Genomic DNA, 17,767 nt, shown 5'->3' with positions numbered 1-17,767 from the left:
ATGTTAATTAAAACCGCTCACCTGATTTGCAGATTCTGCTGGAGAATATCCTGCCGGCCCACGTGGCCACCCATTTCCTGCATCTGGAACGCTCCACGGAGCTCTACCATGAGAGCTACTCGTGCGTGGCCGTGATGTTCGCCTCCATTCCCAACTACAAGGAATTTTACGACGAGACGGATGTGAACAAGCAGGGCCTGGAGTGCCTGCGCCTGTTGAACGAGATTATTTGTGATTTCGATAAGGTAATAAAAATCTGGAATATTTTTTCTGAAATTATTAACAAAACAAATCCCATTTCCAGTTGCTGTTGAAGCCCAAGTTCAGTGGAATTGAGAAGATAAAGACCATAGCCAGCACTTACATGTGTGCCTCGGGCCTGAGACCTGGCAAGGAAGATGGGGCTACGGTAAGTGGAGCTTCTTGGGAATTTTCCTGTGCTCTTTGTCTGTTTCTATCTTGTCTAATGCCTGTTTCTTCAATGCTTTCATTTAACTAATCCTGTAAATAACAACATTGACAATCCTGACTCGGTTGCCCAATCTAGTCACGTAGTTTTGCGGTAAGTCCTAAAAAATGTCTGCCTTAAAGTAGCCACATTTTAAAAGAGCGATGATAAATTGGCTAACATTATCAGCTTGAAATTAAATGCTCCTACTCGCCTCCCAATTTCGGAATTTAACTTAAATTCCAACCTTTTCCCTCTGTAATCTCCAGCGAAATCCCAACCGACCGAATGTTATTTACTGTTCAAATGCCTTTTAATCGCTGCTTAGCACTTTAATTAAATTTTTACAACTACCAAACAAAAAGGAAAATCAAATCACATTGGCCCCCACAAAGGCCAGAGGAAGGAGGCGATAAAAAAAAGGGTCGCCAAATGAGGGTCGAACGGTGGGAGTGGGAGTGGGTGTGGTAGTGGGATTAGCTGGCACAATTGGTTTCTAGAAAAACGGGGGAAATAAGGACTAAATTGTATCGGGACTAACGCAATTCACCGTGTTCTTTTTGCCCGCAGGACGAGAAGCGCACGGAGGAGCACAACGTGGTCATACTGGTCGAGTTTGCGATTGCTTTGATGTCCATATTGGATTCGATAAATCGGGAGTCATTCCAACGCTTCCGCCTCCGCATCGGGCTCAATCATGGTCCAGTGATTGCTGGCGTGATTGGCGCTCAAAAGCCACAATATGATATCTGGAGTAACACAGTCAATGTGGCCTCACGCATGGACTCCTGCGGCGTGATGGGACGGCTACAGGTGAGTGATGAAGAAAATCCTATTTCCTAGAAATTCAAAGTTTAGAAAATGGAAAATTATTTAAATTAAATAATTTTTATAAACATAAATTTTTATTTGTTTACAGACTACAGAAAATACGGCGAAAATATTAATGGCCGCCGGCTACGAATGCGAGTGCCGAGGCCTGACCTATGTCAAGGGCAAGGGCAATCTAGTCACCTACTTTGTAAAGACACCATTCGATGGGAAATTGTAAATCATCCAATTGCTGTTGATACTATTTAATGGATATTTATGATCATGTACACCAAGCGTAGGCCAAAAGTCACTCCGAAGCATCTTCTTATTTATTTTGAGCTTTTCATTTAGTTGTAATAAATTTGCAAGCATTTAAAATACGTTGCTCATCACACACAAAAACGCGCACATGTTAAGTATTTGTTAGCAAAAGGTTTGTTTTTTAGTTAGTTAGTAGAATATAAATGTTATTGACTATTTCGTACAATTTGTTAGCTAATCTTATGCGTAGCCATCACTTAAACAGCGAATAATTATATACGATTCGAATTAAATATATGGTAGACAAAGAAATGCAATTTAGCCCACCCTAGTCCAAAAATTAACCAACATTTAAATATAGCCAAAAACATATCCGTTTGTTACTAGCCGCCCTGTTGTTTTTTTTTTTTCAAATTTAATCCGAGGCTGTCTATATAATTTTATTTTAAAAATTTTAAAATTACCTACCCTTTCCCTCTCTCCCAGTCGAGCACTATCTAAGTTAATTCGTTAAAAATGTACTATTTTTTCAAGCAACACTAGTTAAATTCTTTGAGAAGAATCAATTAAAACTCTATATATTTTTTTACTCAAACGTTTTTTACTGTTACTAAACTATTCACGGCATCATATTTCGATATATGTATGTGTGTATATAAATTTATAAGAAAGAAGCCACCAAAGCGAACTAATTTTTAAGAATCAAAAATCAAAGCTCAACAGCAGCATCCTGTGTACCTTAACATATCCCAACAAACTACACACAATACCTCCTCTACGAAAACTGACCTGCTTCGACGATGGATTTCAACGGAACTATCAATATTTTGACACTGTTTTTGAATACAAAACCATATTTAAATGAAATGTTTACAAACAGACCTGAACCCTGAACCCGCTGCAGGAGCTTTAAGAGTAGTTTGAACAATATTTGATATTATTAAACGATTTAATTGAATATTAAATGATAAATAAAGGAAACACATAAGATATTACAAATGATTAATTCAAATGACTTTGTTGTATTTATTGTTCTTGATTTTTATAACCTTGTAGAGGGTTTTAAGATTTTAGTAAGATGTTTTCCAAGCGGGGAAAATAATTGGAAAAATGAAAACAAATAAACTGAATAACCCTTTTCGTTTATTTTTTTTTTGTCCTTTCTATGTTCTTGCAGGCTTTAATAAGTAAAGTAAGTCGTATTTTTGGTGATCATTATAGGTTGATTGGGTTCTCAGCCTTCGATCAATTGTTTAAACAATTTTTTTAAATACAAGTTCCCTTTAATTATCCACACATTTATTATAAAATTTAATATTTTTGTTTCTGGTTTCACAATAAATAATGCGTGGTATTTATGTATAAATAAAAATTCTCCTCCATGAGTTTCTACCGTATCATGTTTCAGTACTCAAAATATTTTGAGGACATTTATTATATGGTCGTCTGGTGAAAAAGAGAAGTAAAGTGCTTGTGCGCTTCTCAGTTTTCAAACAGAATTCTGTAAGCAATGCAGAACCGATAACGTACCCGGCCCGCGCGATCTTTAATGTTTGATGAGGTCAGCAATGTTCTCCAGCCGCTCCGCTTTACATTATGTACATACATATATCGCAGCCCTTGTTAGAATTTCTTCGCCCAGGAGCTTGGTCAGCATTCTCGGATCTCGGATAGCCCTGACCATGTATACATAAACACAACGCAGGCGCAAGTCCCCGAGTCTCCGCTGAGTTTCCTACTCAGCTCTGTCTCTGCCTTTCAGTTGCCGTCGCGGCCTTGCCAGTGACAGTGTTCAAAGATATTCGCGTGCTCTTGCTAAATTATTTCTCAAAAATTATATACTTCTAAAATATTAAAAACAAGATAAAATCGTGTGTTTTAGCTTGTATGTCTTAAGCTATATATATTTTAATGAATACAAAACCTTAAATAAAATTCGAGCTTATACCAATCTAAATTATTGCAAGATAAAGTGTCCGCTTAGAAAGGTTTTTCTAAAGAATACCTATATTTTAGTGAGTGAATCCTGTTTAAAATACAACTGAATACTTATAGAAACATAAAGTACGGCATCTTAAATCTAGGGACGCTTTGAGTAGGTATGCAAGACAGAGATTCTTGCCGTATAGCTCCTGCTTGTAAATAAAATTGTACTATCTTTTGGTCAGAACGAGTTCCGAGTGAGTGAAAATCTTCAGACATGAGTCCTTTCTATTGGAGCTTTACAACTAAAAGTTCTTAATTGCTAGGGGGACTTCGAGTTGGGCTTGGACTCTAGAGAATCCAGGGCTAGGGAAATCAGGGAGAAACAGAAGGTATAACAAATCACAGAGCAAACTGCAAACGATATCAGGAAGCCAGGAAAGCCATCCTCGCGCCTCTAGAAGTGCGGCAGACAGACCTTTCCGGCAAACAGCTCCGACACCACCGTAATCCACAAAGCCAGCACAAACATAATGTACGAAATGCCGATCTTGAAGGTATTGGGCAGCTGGTAGGCCTGACCGCCAATCTCCTCGATGTGGAAGCCCAGAGGGAAGACAACCGCCGCCATGCAGAACAGCACCATGGCCGTGAATCCCACCCAGCGGGCGTAGGGGATCACATTTCGATTGCAGGAGGAAGAGGCCAGAAGAATGACGGTGGTGGTCACACAAATACAGCCTAGGAATATGCAAATCAGGGCGACTAGCCACTCGGGCTGCAGATCGGGGGTGTAGCACACCTGTGGCCGGTTATACAGAGTCATGCAGGTCCACATAAGGCCCAGCCGGATGTCACCTGAAGAAGAGTTAAAGATTTAGGTAAATGCCAACGTTGAGACTTTGGGACACTTCCGTGCTCTTACCAGTTCCGGACTCTGTGATTATCCAATCCGGTAGGGCCAGGCTCACGATAGCAAAAACATCGGCGGCCATGAATAGCGTTGCACTAATTGTCGTTAGTTTATCCATTATCAAAGTGAATTTAATAATGTGCAAAATGAAAACAAATTCTGGATATTCAGGCAGCTGTTTTGTAGGTTTTTCTAACGATGGAAAAACTTCGATAATTCATAAATTGGTTCATCAACCACCATTTTATCGATGAAACGAACCAGTTTTTCAGTGAATCGGTTCACAAGAGTCAACGGCGCGCAGAGCATATAATTTGAAATCATTGCTGTGGTTGTTTTTATTAATATTTATTTATTAAATATAGTCATGGGAGCCTTTTTAATAAGGTACAGCTTGCTGAAAAGGTTTAAAAACTTACCTATATTAACAATTAAAGACATTTTTGTGTATTTATGTCTTGCCTGAAATGGGAAAAATTATCAATAATATTTCATCTTAAAAGTAATAAATTAAGCTTGCCATTTTATTTTACGGGTCTGTAAATATATTTTAATAATGTCTTTCAGTATTTTATTTATTTATAGTTTTGTTACTTATTCAAAACTTATTTATTTTAACGATAAAAGTCAACTCTTAAGAGGCTATTAATATTGTCTGGTCAAAGGAACATCTCAAAATATAAATATAAAATATAAAACTGAAACTTTTATTGGATATATTAATAAAGGAACAATAAGCTAAATTATTTAAATATAAAAAATATATAAAAAAAAATTATATAAAATAAAAAACTATTTATTTAAACGATAAAAGTCAATTCTTAAGAGGCTTTTAATATTGTCTGGTCAAAGGAACAACTAAAAAATAAAACTTTATATCTAGATACTATAGCCAACTGCCTTTAATAACTATGCCTATGAAATCAGTAATTAAAAGCCAAGACACTATCGCATTCAACCGCCTTGTCCATTAATATATCCTTCGATATGCAGGAGCAATTCAGGCAGCTCGTGGCATAAAAATAAAGTTACACTTCCAGTTATAAGTGAAGGAATTGAATTGTACGTGGCCACGTCACATGAGCGCCACTGACGTGTCCTTAGTGCGTTCACCCAGGTTAGCCTAGCTTATGTGGGAGGGTGAGTTTAGATTCCCGGCGATATCTATTGGGAGAAGCGGCGGCCAACGCTCTGCCAGCCCCTTCAATGCCCCATAATTGCCGGATAGGAGCTTGTGGGGCCGCCGCCGTTGTTATCGCCCCGCGGGCCATGTAATTCTCGTATTATTAGCAAATTTCATTTGCATTCATTCACTTTTCGGATGTGCAACTCGACACTCGGTCGGCTCTTCATCGGTGGTATTGGATTTCGTCGCGACGCCGCCGGACCTCCTAAACTGAAATCGAAGCTGTGGGGAAACCTGGGAAAGGGGCAATCAACTAAAAGAGATTTGTTTGTTATTAGTTCGATTCGTGTTTACAAATAGATATTCAAATTATGCCGGGCTTTGATATCAGGAAATTCGACTTGTCTCCTGAGGGTCAGCCTAATCCAGAAGACGAGTAAGCAAGTTCATATATCATTTTAGATGTTTTGGTTATGAGTAACTTAAATCCCAAAACGTTGTGCATTAATTTGAAAGACCAAAGAATAAAACAAGAAAAGTATACGACCCGAATATATGAATCAAATAAACTTAAAAAAAACATACAGAAAGTTTTATCATCACATTATAAGACATAATAAGTTAAATGATTAATTACAATTAGCTTTTGCAACAGTGCGACCATAAATTAATTGGAATATTTTCTTAATTACTTACTGAAAAATAAGAAAATAAATAAACTAAGCTATTTTTTAGGCAGCTTTATTTGCAATTATTGACGAAAAATCTTTATATGCCAGACCCCGAGGGGTTTCTGCTATACGACACACCATCTCACAAGATACTATTTCCTTAGGGTCCACAGTCACTTATTGCGAACTTTTTTAATAAACACTTAATTTTCTTATTAACTTTATATTTACAGAGAGCCGTAATTACACCCGATATCCTGTAAACCGTAAGACTAGGCGACATGCCACTCGATACCACAGCCAGCCAGTAACTAGGCTTTTGTATACAAATTTCACGTATAATAAGGGAAGCAAAGACTGCCCACCGGCAGTTCTTGGCACGACATGGTCGTGTCCGAATCAGAATCCGAGGTTCTCACCGATTCTGAGGCTCGACGGATGAGTGAACACCAGCCGGCAATCGAAGGGTATGGCTGCAACGTAAAATATATAATTGAAACGTATTTTTCATAGTTAATTTTTTGCATAAAGAGCTTTGAATTCAGCACAAGAACATAAGGACACTAATAAGGAGCTTATTCAAAGTGACAGTGAAAAAAAGAAAGTGGATCCCCAGTTGCTGAAGGAGGTAAAGGAAAGTAACGACACAAAGGATAACCAACATTGTGCTGAACCCAAGAATCCTGAGAAGAATGAAGCTTCAGGGGAGGATATAAACAGACCCCTCGTTCTGGAAGAGCGGCATTCGCTATCCATGTAGGTATTCCCAATCTTCTCGAAAGAATTAATTATAATTATTGTAAATATATACTTTTTCAGAGCAGAAACCAAGAAGCGCAGAGCCAGCATCTACTCTAATGAACTGCTTTTCATACCCAAGGAGCTGGCCCGCAGTGAACTTCATCAGCGAACACGAACCCTTAGCAGATACGCCAAGAATCGGGAGTATCACCTACGAATGCTCAAGTTTCCTGTCGGCTCAGGACGTCCTCGAATCGTAGCAGAGCAGATGAAGAAGGCTCAAGCGATTGATCAGTCGAACTCCGAGCAGGCGTTGGATGGATCAGAATTGAGCGAGGGGAATGTGGCCATCAAACGTGAAGAGGAACCCACTGATGAAGTACACGGAGAACTTCAAGATTCCAGCGGTTTGCCCCAAAATATGCACAATTTTCAGGTGGAAAAAGGACTTAAAAATCAACTGCCCGATGAACAAGAGATCAGTAATATATTGTTTGATTTGGTTAAGAAAGAAGTCGTAGAAAAAGAGGCGCTGGAGGAAAGAAACCGAAAGATCCTTCAAAGCCAGCGCCAAAGTGTTATAATAACAAACACTTCAAGACTACAGCACTATCCATATTTGCGCTGGCACAAGCCAGACCGCAAAATATTGGACTTCAACTCGCTGCTCCAGTTTCCATGCAAAGTCGAAAAAGAGCCGGAAGTCCCAGTAAATTACAGTGAGATTCCACTCATGAATGTCAGCAGTGATTGCAATCAAACCGAAGAAGAAAGCGTGGTGCGTATTCAGGAGCAGGAGCAGAATCCACAGTTGCCGGATAACCAGGAAGATCCACTGCAATCTCAGTTTCAGAACCCAGAGACAATCATTTATTTACCTCAGTGTGAGAACGAGCTTCAGCCACAATTAGTGGCGGCCGAAGTACCCGTCGATAACTCCACTAGAGCAGCACCCATGTCCCTTGATCCGGAAGGACAATCAACAAACTCGGCTCTCCGCCAGCAACTAATACATCACATCGTCCAGCCGGCCACCTTAAGAGAGAACCTACTTCAATCCAGCAGTTGCAATAACAATGCCGATGATCGAATCAACCAAAACCTAAGGCAACCCCAATTTCTTGAGACATTCCCCCCCGAAATAGACCATCAGTGGAACCCCGCCAGTGTAGAGAACTACGCTGATCAAGCCTACCACGAGCAGCAGTTGCATCTTCAGCAGCAATACCTGTACACGCAACAGCAACAGCATCAGCAGCATCAGCTGATGGTCTACCATCAGCATCAGTACAATATAGAAAACCAAATTCAAGAAATGAGGATAATGTACCAGCGTATCAAGTGCCGCGAGGAGGAGCAACTGCATCATTATGGCAAATCCCTGAAGAAAATCCAAGAGGAGCGGCTTGCCTGTGAACGCCGCCATGCGGAGGAGAAGCGCGTGTTTCTGTTCAAAATTGAACAAAGCAGAAAGCTGGAGGAGAAGCTAAGGTCAGAAAAGGAGCAGCTGCTTCGACATTTGAGAACCGATCTCAAGACTCTGGAGCTGAGAATTGCTGACCAGCAGCGGCAGCAGAAGGAGAAGGCTCTGGCTTGGTCATGGCAGCATCAGCAGCAGCACCAACAATCTCAATATCAGCAACCTCACTTCCAAGAAATGGAGGCCCCTCCAGGGCAATATATTCAAACTGAAGTCCAGCCAAGCCAGGACCAATATACTCAGCACCAGCAAATGGTAAACCAACAACATACGTTGCTGTACCATCCGCCAGCCTATGTATATTCACCTGCTTACCAGGATATGAATGTGCATCAACATGCCATGCAGCCTTATCACGAACAGATGCCACCCAATCCTGCGGAAACCCATGCTGGAATGGTTAGGTCTGCCCTCGAAATGCCACACCGAGTCTTGCAGCCGCCACCACCGTTCTGTCCTACCAGCACCAAGACCCTAGATGAGTCTTCTTTATCGTCTAGGAAAATTCGACATCGCCGCCTCACCACTGACCACCGCTCGGAGCCATATGCTGTCCCAGTCAGGGACCCTCCGCCTCCAAGTGCGCCACCTCCAGCCGAGTACTTGCAGTTTCCGGGAAACCCACACATTGGTCCGGGAGGTCAAAGCAGCCATGACCTGGAAATTAGATCTGTTATGGCCAATTATGCCGCAAACTATATGAATAGACGTGCCTAGAGATACGAAAAAGCATCTTTAAAAGGTCTAAACTGCTCATTTGTGATTTTAGTCTGTGGAATTTTTAAAACTAACTTTAAAGTGATGACTTAAAAATGTTTATGACAAATAAAATGGGGCCCTTGCGGTCTGAATAGTATTTTTTTTCTATAAGAGATATGTATATGTTTAAATATAGATATATAAATAATAAAATAAACTGCTTTGTTTATCAATTCCCCAAATATATAATAAAATAAATAAAATATAATTATATATAATATAATTCTTCCTTTCTAACCTTTAACTTTAATCTCTTCAAGACACTGCAAACTCTTCTACTTTAGTTGCGATTTTTAGAAATATTTAATAATTTTAAATATCAGTTTTTTTTTCGTTTTTAATTCCAATAATTTGATTTGTGCCAATACTACCTATTGTCCCTTGGCGGGGTACGCACCAAGCCGGGATGCCAGAAGCAATTGGCGCCGCAACTGCATCGGGGACAATGCCAGCAATTGCCACATTTCATGCATGCCATGTTTCCAGCTCCATTGTTGTCCCATTTTTCTTTGCTGCGCTGGAAGGAACGGCTACACTTTGGGCTGTCTGACCGGGTTCTGGTGGATCGGGCCGGTTCAGACGCCGTCGGCGGTGGAGTTGGCGGTGCTGACGATACTGATTGTGGAGCAATGGGAACTGACATCGGATCGGGTGAAGGCATTGCAGCAGGAACCTCGACCTTGGCCAGACTTGGATTAACCGCGGATTCTGGGGGGTCATAAAAAGTCACCGGTTGAGCGGGTGCATATAGCTGGAAAGCCAGTGGTACCGGAGTCGTGGACTCGCAACAGGGCCTGTCCCGCTCCCGTCGGAGCTCCGCTACCAGGCGAGAAAGGGGTAGGTCGTAGCGCAACAACTGCTGCGTCGGCAGCTGCGAATTCTGTGCAGGATTCGTCACAAGCTGCTGGTGCGGTAGAAGCTGCGGCTGAGGCACTGGCGCACCCACTGGCACCAGATTGATGGCCTGCGGGCTCCAGACTTGGGAGATGCACTGCACCGGAATCATACTGTATATGTAAGCTGGTAGCTGCTGGTCTGGCGGATAGCAATTGGCTTCTGTCTCAGGCACGGGCGAGGTGGGGGCAGCCAAATATAAGATCTGCGGCCCTACGGCCGATCCTGGAGAAACCTTCTGGTTTACCGTCATCGTCTGCTCTGGTCTGGAAGTTCTCGTCACAAGATTGGGCATTGGACAAGGTCCTAATGATGGAGCAGTTGTGGTCTGCTTTAATCTCGCGTCGAACCCTGAGGAGGAGGGAGCTTCGACGGCACAACACTGGCACTGAAAGCTGCAGGCCTGCGTCTGGATGGGATTGAGAGTAGCAGTTGCTGATGAGGTCGGTAGACAGAAGCTATCAATGTAGCCACCGCTATTCACAGACGGGCCGCAGGAGCAGACCATCTGCTTTCTGTATTCGTCCAAATTGAAGGAATTGGGCAAGGGAACATTGCAGTCAATGCTGAAAAGGTAATTTTAGAGAAACGTGTTCTTTAACTAAAAATTTAGACTCTAGGATCTAGAATCTATGATCTTGGATCTATGATCCTTTCTTGGTAATATATATCACCAATATTTTCAGTAAAGGTCCGATTCCTACCTGAGACCCTCGGGTCCCTCGGTGACCAAACACATTCCCACCCTGGGCGGCTCTGCCTCGCACTTGCCACCCAGCTCCTGCGCCTGCACCGACAGTGGAGCATAGCACATGCTGAATTGTTGCTGTCCTTGCTGTTGCGTCTGGGTTGGCGTCCCATTGCCAGAGATTAGCTTTCCCGAAGACGTTGCATTGCAGCCATGCTCACAGCTCTCCGTGCAGAACATCTTCAACAAGCCGACTTTTAAATTTTGTGCATTATAATTTACCTGATTTTGTTGAAATTTGTATTTGAATGGACAAAATTGGATTGCTACATACAGATATTAGAGACTAAATTAGGTTTGATTTCTTAATGTCGGATTAATTTTCACATTCAGGTAAAGGTTTAATGTTAGCTCTTACACTGACACGGAAAACAACCAAATATCGTGGCAGTGACTTTATTTAACCTCATAATATTAGCAGTGGAATGAGAAATTCATTCATTGTTAACTTGTTATGCCAAAAATAATACATTTTTAATATTAATAAATATTTCTTTAAATACTATAAATCTCCAAACAGAAAGTAACCCATTGTTACTAGAAACTCACATCGCTAGGGCATTGAGAAAACTTATTTCGAAATTTATGCTACCAAAATCATCTAAAATGCTGTGAAAAATATAACATCAATTGAATGCAAATTTGCCAAACTCAAGGCAAATAAAAGTTGGACATGATGGGTGCTCCGAATAACGCTAATTCTTCCATTGAATCTGAGGCCAACGAGGAGGACACATGCTGTTTTCTGATCATCGTGGGCAAAGATGATCAGGTTGGTTCAAAAATGCTGGATACCAATCCAGAAACCGGCAGAACTTTGCCCGCTAGACGCCGCATTCCTAAATGGCCTCCGAGGGTCAAGCCGAGGAAGTGGAAGAAACACAGCGTTAGCATGGCTACCATGGATTCCAGAGAAACCAATGACCTCCATGTGGGTTCAGACGAAAGTGAAGCAGCCTTGAGTATGGACAAGATAAGCATGAGCATTACACCGCTGGATGAGATTCAGAACGCTGGGAGTACGCCGCTGTTTATACAGATCGGTGACAGGATACTGGCCAACAGGCCCTCCTTTACTGTGGTAAAGGATGCTTCGACCCAAAATGAAATTATGGAGTATCTGGATCATAGTGAAAGCCAAAGCGAATGCTGTCAGCTGGAGACGGTATCACAAGTGATGAGCTCCCATGCTGAATGTCAGACAGATGAGATGGGCTCCCAAGTGGATATGGCATCAATCAATAACAGCTGTTTTGAAGGTAATGCCAGCAATGGGTTAAGTGAAATATTCATATATTAATTTTTAAATATAATTATAATTATACCTCCTTAGAAAAAGGTGTCCAAGCAACTCCAAATCTACCGCAGCCAGTTTATGTACCAACCGCAGTGCCAGTGCCTCACATCCAGCATCCTTCTTCGAGTGCCGAAGAAACCCGAGTAGAAGCTGGGGGTGCTCAGAATTTCAGTCTCCAAGTGCAGTCGCAGCCACTAACACAAGAAATTGAACAGCAGCAAGAGCAGCAACCGCAGCTCCCAAACAACAGCCAGGCGCCTTCGCCCCTTTTTACCATCAGCTTAGTGGCCTTGCCTCAGGCGAGTTCCAGGTCTGGCATCTCTGTGGCCCCTTGCCAGCAATTGCAAAGTGCAGTATCGAGCAACGCATCTTGCTCCTCCTTCTGCACCAGCAATTGCTGTCTGTCAAGGCCTCCACAAGGCTGCCAAATGTCAAAGACAACCTGTTGCTCCCCTCAGAATTTGGGCCGCTGTCTGCTAACTCCCTATGGATATCCTTATCGCTGCTGTAGCCGCTCCGCATTCTGCTGTCCAGTATCGAGTCCGCAGCACCAGTCATCCCAGGGATTCCCCGGGCACTGCAACAAGGGCGGCATGCCTGCGAGCAATCAGGTCAGTCATCACGCATTTCGTCCTGTCCTTTCAAAAACTGGCTTTGCGCCCGGCGGCAACTTTCGTCCTGGCATTAACCCCTGTCAGGCCCAACCAATGCCCAGCCGCAGTCAGTGGTCCCACTGCCGCATGAAAGTCCATCCCTATCCACACTGCAATTGTGCAAGGTTCGTGAACAACCAGCAGCAGCAGTTCCCAGTGCAAATGGGGCAGTTGATACAACAGGGACACATTTCCAAATGCGCTTGCAGCTTCAGTCAGCAGTCCGGCAAGGAAATGAGGTTGGAAGAATGCGAAGAGGAAGGACTCAACCAAAATGGCTTGAATAATTTCTTCTCCAAAGAACCGCAAATAAGTCCAAGCTCCAGAACCCAGCCATTAAGCAAGGACCAAAAGCATCAAGAGCAAGCCACCGATAAGGATACGTCTTCAGAAGCACCTCGAGGAGGAGGTGCAACGAATATCAGTAGCACCACGTTGTTTTCAACTCGGTGCGGACGAACTTGCCTGATCCTGAAACCCACCGAAACGAGCAATTTCCCAAGGCTCCTGACCAGACGAATCAGTCGCTTTACATCGATGGTAATTGCCCCGAAGTAAATAGTATCCGAAGCAATTTAGTAATTTCTAGAATTAACTCTTACCATGTGGACTATTTTAGAATATCCTGAAACTATTATATATCCAAAAAGAACGAACTCGACATTAAATATCAGCTAACCCAAAACTTTAAGTGTTAAACTATTTAACTCTAGATTATAGCAAAGAATTTTATAGATCAATTTTCGTTCTACTACTTAAAATATATTTTGCCATGGTGAGGTCGTGCCCCGAATCAATCTCCAGGCCGTCATTGGCATCGATTTCCACAATGGAGCACCTACAAATTTTAAATAGTATAACATTATTTTGACTTGTGGATAATAAATATTTTTACCTATTATTTTGTAGCAGACCAATATCCACCAGACGTCTTCTTGAAAAATAAAACATTCCCGTTTCAACTATATCTCCCTTCCAGTCCTGACGTCTTGGCCTGGAAGTTAAATTAAATTCAGCAGGTACCAAGAAACCGTCAACCATTTTCCAACGCAGGTAATGAGATCTAAATTTAATATAAAAATTATAATATATATTACTATAATTAATATAACGACTGTCTTACCTCTTGGCAGCAAAAACACAGTCGTGTGACTCGAATTTTTGCACTGCCTCTTGAATGTAGTTAGTTTTTAAAAATACGGAAGTACATTGAAAGAGCGCAAAATCTTGAATAGTTGTGTGTGAATTCAAGAACTCAGCAATGGCATCAATGGAAGGAGTATCATCTCTCGCAAATTGAAGTGGACGATGATGTACCAATGCACCAACTGCGAGTCAATTTATGAAAGAGGAAACTTTGTGAATTGTAAAGGCTTTTGAGGGATATTTCACTGCTTGTGACACTTGTAAATTACCCTTTTTTATTTACTGCTAAAACACTTACACTTTTGTGCTTCCAAGGCTATGTTTTTATCGTCCGTGGAAACCCATATGTGTTTAAAACAAGAAGAATTTTTAATTGTTTTAATTGTACGGGCCAACAATGAATAGCCGCCAACTTGAGCTAGATTTTTTAGTTTTATACCCTTGCTTCCTCCTCTAGCTAGAATAAGGGCGTGTATATTGTTTTCTAAACTGAAAATAATTACTGTTAGGGTAAAATAATTTATTTGTCATTAGATAAAACTAACGTTTACTTACCATAAATCTGTACAACTTATTTTAACCACAAATAGTGTAAAAATAAAACATAATGCATGTCTCGTAAATAACATTGTGTTCTGTTTTAAGGTTTCAATATGAATAAAAGACTATAGCAACTGACTGCACCTACAAGCTTGTTGTGATTAGAGTGAACCAGTGAGGCTGGTAGCTTAAATTGATTACATTTTAGTGATTTATTTATAGAAGTAACTTACTATTATAACTATTTTCATTTAAGTGTTTTATTTACTGTAGTTTTAGATGTTTTAGATTTTATATTTGAATTGATATAAACCATAGTTTATGAGTGAGTCACTTGTCCACTCTGTTTGCTCTACTAATTCACAAGCATACAAAACGTTAATTTAATCTATTATGGCTTTTTAGGCTGTGCTTACTTGTATTTGTAGCTTTTATATGTTCTGGACTTTGGACTGCACCAATCTCTCATATTAGAGAGCAGTACTAGTCTGGCAGTTGTCCGAGGTGGATGTGTCTTCTGCTGAGGTCAAGGAAAAAATTTCTAAATATTTTTGGAAAGGGAGTAGCATTGATGTTGAAGGGATTTCTGAGATGACAAAAAATAAGGTATCCCAAAATAAAATCATAATATTTCTTTTCTTTTATTTATTGCACAGTTTTTTTTTATTTTAGCTTACCAATATAAATCAGTTTTTTAGTTTATTTACTTTTCTAGATATGAAGTAAATAATCTTAAAAATACCATGTATCCAAGAGGTAAGTTGTGTTAATATACGTAAATATATATATAAAAATATATTAACAGAAATTACGCTTGTAAGAAAATATACAAAATATAATCTTTGGTTCTTGAAAAGTTTTACCGAGCAGTATTAACCTCATTCTACATATAAGGTCAACATTGCGTGGAGATGCGCAAAAACACAGACGCCTAGTGACTTACTATATGTATAGATCATTTAAAAACGATCATATTTGTTATGACTACGAGTTCATCTTTTAAAACGTTTCTATTATTACAATTAAGTGTGCTCACTAAAGCACACTGGCATACCTTTGGTTAATGTATGCCTTGGTGTGGTAATTATAAGTTCTAATCGAGGCCGCCAGTGTTTGGATTAATTGCTTGTCCCTCTTTGCCGATGGAGCAAACGAGTCAATGCCACTGCTATTGATTTCAAAATGAGAAATAGAAAAAACATATCCAGAAATTAAGTTATAACTCTAAATACCCGAGGATTATTTTGTAATATTACCTGATATTTCGAGTGCGCAGGACACGTTCCGCCCACGTCTGGGGTCTAGGTATGTCACGGGCCACTCCAGTTTGTTTTTTATCAATATAGTCAATCACATCATCATAATAATTGGTTCTGTAGTTGTACATATATTTGTATTGGAGAAACTTTGGCCTGAAAATAGATCATTGCATAAGAATCGCAAAATAGCACGGCATATAAGGTAAGGCACCAACCTGACCCAGTGTCGGTACAATTGAACTGGTTTCCTGTAGCCATCGTCTTCTGGCGGAGGTGGAGGCGCTTTGAACTCAATTTCTTCCTCTACAGCAGCCGCCTCCTCGCCTGCCGGAGTCCCGCCGACCGCCACACTTTCAGACTTATGGTCGGAAGCCACACTCGGTGCCTTGGAGGGAGGAGCAGGAGTTCCCTGATTAGATGTTGAGCCTGCTGATGGCTCCTCAGCAGCAGCGCCGCCATCGTCGAAACCCCATGGATCCTCTTCGTCTCCCATATTACTGGAAGAAAGATAATTAATCAAAGCTTTAATATCTATTTTTTTTTTTTTTAATAAGAGTTTCCGAAATATATCAAATAATAAACAATTTATCAGACACTGTTACTGATTCGTATTTTTCCACCATTTAAATTTATTTTTTTACTTGGAAGTTGCATAACATAGCGAAACAATTGCAGATTAGTTCCCATTTATGGTGTTTAAGTATTAAATTACTCTATCAGTTTCTAAAAATAGGTTGAAGAATAAAGTAAACTGGTCGAATTAAGGACAAACTTGATTAATTTCATTAGTGTATTTAGCACCTATGTTCATCTATTTTTGTCTTGAAGTGATAAAAGGCTTACAGCATCCGTTAACGTAAGACTTTTTAGCACACATATTTGGCATTCAAGGAAAACCATTAAATTTAAAGTCATATGGAAGATTGAAAACTAAAATCAAGGATAAGTCCTTGCCATTGATTAATTTTAAACAATATTTAAATATCATTTTATTTAATTAATTATATTATAATTATATTTTATTTAATTATTTTATTTAATATTATTTAATGCAAGATTGTCACTTTAGTTTTCCTTTGAATATTTTAATAAGGTATCTAGGATATTTGGTTCACTTGAAAATTAAGCGATAATACCTTTACAATAGTGTTTATACTGGTATAAAAGAAAAAAGACTAATTGATCAAACTGCTGCTCGAAACAAATGCACTTAGAAAACTTAATCTAAATATATCGGGAAGCAGAAGCTATATACATTGTTGACATACATATATATTTAGTTTAATTGAGCGAAACACTATTAACACCTATGTACCGGTACAATCAGCGGATTAGGACCAATATCTTATTATTAGAAAATGTAAAAAACAAACATTTATAAAATAATTTGACAATTTGGATAGCTAAACCTCTCTGCAAGGGTCTTAATATAATAATTTAAATGAGTTTTGTTCTGTGTTGCTTGTAAACTTGTTTAAATATTAAAATAATACAAATAAATATTATAATATTTATAATATTCATGCCCTTGCAGTGAGTATTTTAATTTTAGTCAGATGTTAAAAATGTAATGAAGATGATCAATATCAACAGCCAAGGCGATCTAGAAATGACCGGGTGTCCGTTTGTGAGAAAACTATAGTTTTTAAATTTGTTAAGTTATGTATCTGAATAAACCTTCAATGGGGTAGATCGAACCCCTATATTGTATACATATATAGCTGACATATAAACGATAGGGAAATAAATATATAAAAAACTAATAGTTTTCAGTTTATTACCATTTTCTTATTTTCATTCTAGAATCACAGTATTAAATTTATAAACATCGGATGACTATATTATATAGCGGCTCTAAACCGCGGGCCATTGCCGATGCCGATAGATTATATGCCGATTATTATGCGCCAGCTTAACATAAGTAATCGTTAATCGGTTTTGCCACACTAAAAAATGCTTTTTTAATCTATTAATTTAAAACTTGTTACATTTTAAATATAAAATATTAATATAATATAATTAATAAAATTATACATACTGTTTAAGAGCAAATAAAATATAAAATATATAAAAAAAATAAACATGACAAATTTTC

General features: G+C 39.6%; 7 protein-coding genes across 10 annotated transcripts in view; 3 read left to right on the top strand and 4 right to left on the bottom strand.

Moving 5' to 3' along the window:
• Window positions 1-2,503, top strand: part of Ac76E (adenylate cyclase type 2 Ac76E) — a 40,209-nt gene extending 37,706 nt beyond the window's left edge. Inside the window, exons 17-21 of one of the 2 annotated variants that reach the window (XM_017178772.3) lie at window positions 33-245; window positions 305-409; window positions 548-562; window positions 1,019-1,261; window positions 1,368-2,503. In XM_017178772.3, the coding sequence (XP_017034261.1) occupies window positions 33-245; window positions 305-409; window positions 548-562; window positions 1,019-1,261; window positions 1,368-1,499 (708 nt within the window). In that variant the 3' untranslated portion in view covers window positions 1,500-2,503. The remainder of the gene's footprint in view (window positions 1-32; window positions 246-304; window positions 410-547; window positions 563-1,018; window positions 1,262-1,367) is intronic. The other variant, XM_017178773.3, reaches the window with a different exon arrangement.
• An 806-nt stretch (window positions 2,504-3,309) lies between these two features.
• On the top strand, window positions 3,310-9,261 carry LOC108082971 (involucrin). Its single transcript, XM_017178594.3, has 4 exons — window positions 3,310-3,537; window positions 6,389-6,622; window positions 6,687-6,911; window positions 6,975-9,261. The coding sequence occupies exons 2-4, from the start codon at window positions 6,540-6,542 to the stop codon at window positions 9,091-9,093; spliced, it is 2,427 nt and encodes an 808-aa protein (XP_017034083.3). The 5' UTR covers window positions 3,310-3,537; window positions 6,389-6,539; the 3' UTR covers window positions 9,094-9,261.
• On the bottom strand, window positions 3,392-4,545 carry LOC108083168 (uncharacterized protein C16orf52 homolog A). The gene is made up of 2 exons (XM_017178855.2): window positions 4,371-4,545; window positions 3,392-4,303 (listed from the first exon to the last, which is right to left on the bottom strand). The coding sequence occupies exons 1-2, from the start codon at window positions 4,474-4,476 to the stop codon at window positions 3,903-3,905; spliced, it is 507 nt and encodes a 168-aa protein (XP_017034344.1). The 5' UTR covers window positions 4,477-4,545; the 3' UTR covers window positions 3,392-3,902.
• Window positions 9,262-9,414: 153 nt separating the features above from the next.
• Window positions 9,415-11,042, bottom strand: hale (hale-bopp). The gene is made up of 2 exons (XM_017178639.3): window positions 10,734-11,042; window positions 9,415-10,595 (listed from the first exon to the last, which is right to left on the bottom strand). Exons 1-2 carry the CDS (start codon window positions 10,955-10,957, stop codon window positions 9,503-9,505), a joined length of 1,317 nt encoding a protein of 438 aa, XP_017034128.1. The 5' UTR covers window positions 10,958-11,042; the 3' UTR covers window positions 9,415-9,502.
• Window positions 11,043-11,310: 268 nt separating this feature from the next.
• Window positions 11,311-13,412, top strand: schuy (schumacher-levy). Its single transcript, XM_017178623.3, has 2 exons — window positions 11,311-12,036; window positions 12,111-13,412. Exons 1-2 carry the CDS (start codon window positions 11,451-11,453, stop codon window positions 13,283-13,285), a joined length of 1,761 nt encoding a protein of 586 aa, XP_017034112.1. The 5' UTR covers window positions 11,311-11,450; the 3' UTR covers window positions 13,286-13,412.
• Window positions 12,365-14,977, bottom strand: Csas (CMP-sialic acid synthase). Of its 2 annotated transcripts, none has more exons than XM_070286161.1 (5): window positions 14,830-14,977; window positions 14,172-14,362; window positions 13,851-14,055; window positions 13,623-13,790; window positions 12,365-13,565 (listed from the first exon to the last, which is right to left on the bottom strand). In XM_070286161.1, exons 1-5 carry the CDS (start codon window positions 14,880-14,882, stop codon window positions 13,457-13,459), a joined length of 726 nt encoding a protein of 241 aa, XP_070142262.1. In that variant the 5' UTR covers window positions 14,883-14,977; the 3' UTR covers window positions 12,365-13,456. The 2 variants fall into 2 exon arrangements, with proteins under 2 accessions (XP_070142262.1, XP_070142261.1); XM_070286160.1 differs by lacking the exon at window positions 14,830-14,977 and adding an exon at window positions 14,429-14,805.
• Window positions 14,978-15,030: 53 nt separating this feature from the next.
• Window positions 15,031-16,880, bottom strand: fln (flightin). Of its 2 annotated transcripts, none has more exons than XM_017178641.3 (4): window positions 16,809-16,880; window positions 15,888-16,169; window positions 15,670-15,825; window positions 15,031-15,581 (listed from the first exon to the last, which is right to left on the bottom strand). In XM_017178641.3, the coding sequence occupies exons 2-4, from the start codon at window positions 16,163-16,165 to the stop codon at window positions 15,449-15,451; spliced, it is 567 nt and encodes a 188-aa protein (XP_017034130.1). In that variant the 5' UTR covers window positions 16,166-16,169; window positions 16,809-16,880; the 3' UTR covers window positions 15,031-15,448. The 2 variants fall into 2 exon arrangements, with proteins under 2 accessions (XP_017034130.1, XP_070142263.1); XM_070286162.1 differs by lacking the exon at window positions 16,809-16,880 and adding an exon at window positions 16,267-16,282.
• Between the last annotated feature and the right edge of the window lie 887 nt (window positions 16,881-17,767).

The sequence above is a fragment of the Drosophila kikkawai genome, chromosome 3L, assembly GCF_030179895.1.
Source record: "Drosophila kikkawai strain 14028-0561.14 chromosome 3L, DkikHiC1v2, whole genome shotgun sequence".
NCBI classification, from domain to species: domain Eukaryota; kingdom Metazoa; phylum Arthropoda; class Insecta; order Diptera; family Drosophilidae; genus Drosophila; species Drosophila kikkawai.
This window is presented reverse-complemented; position numbering and strand designations above follow the sequence as displayed.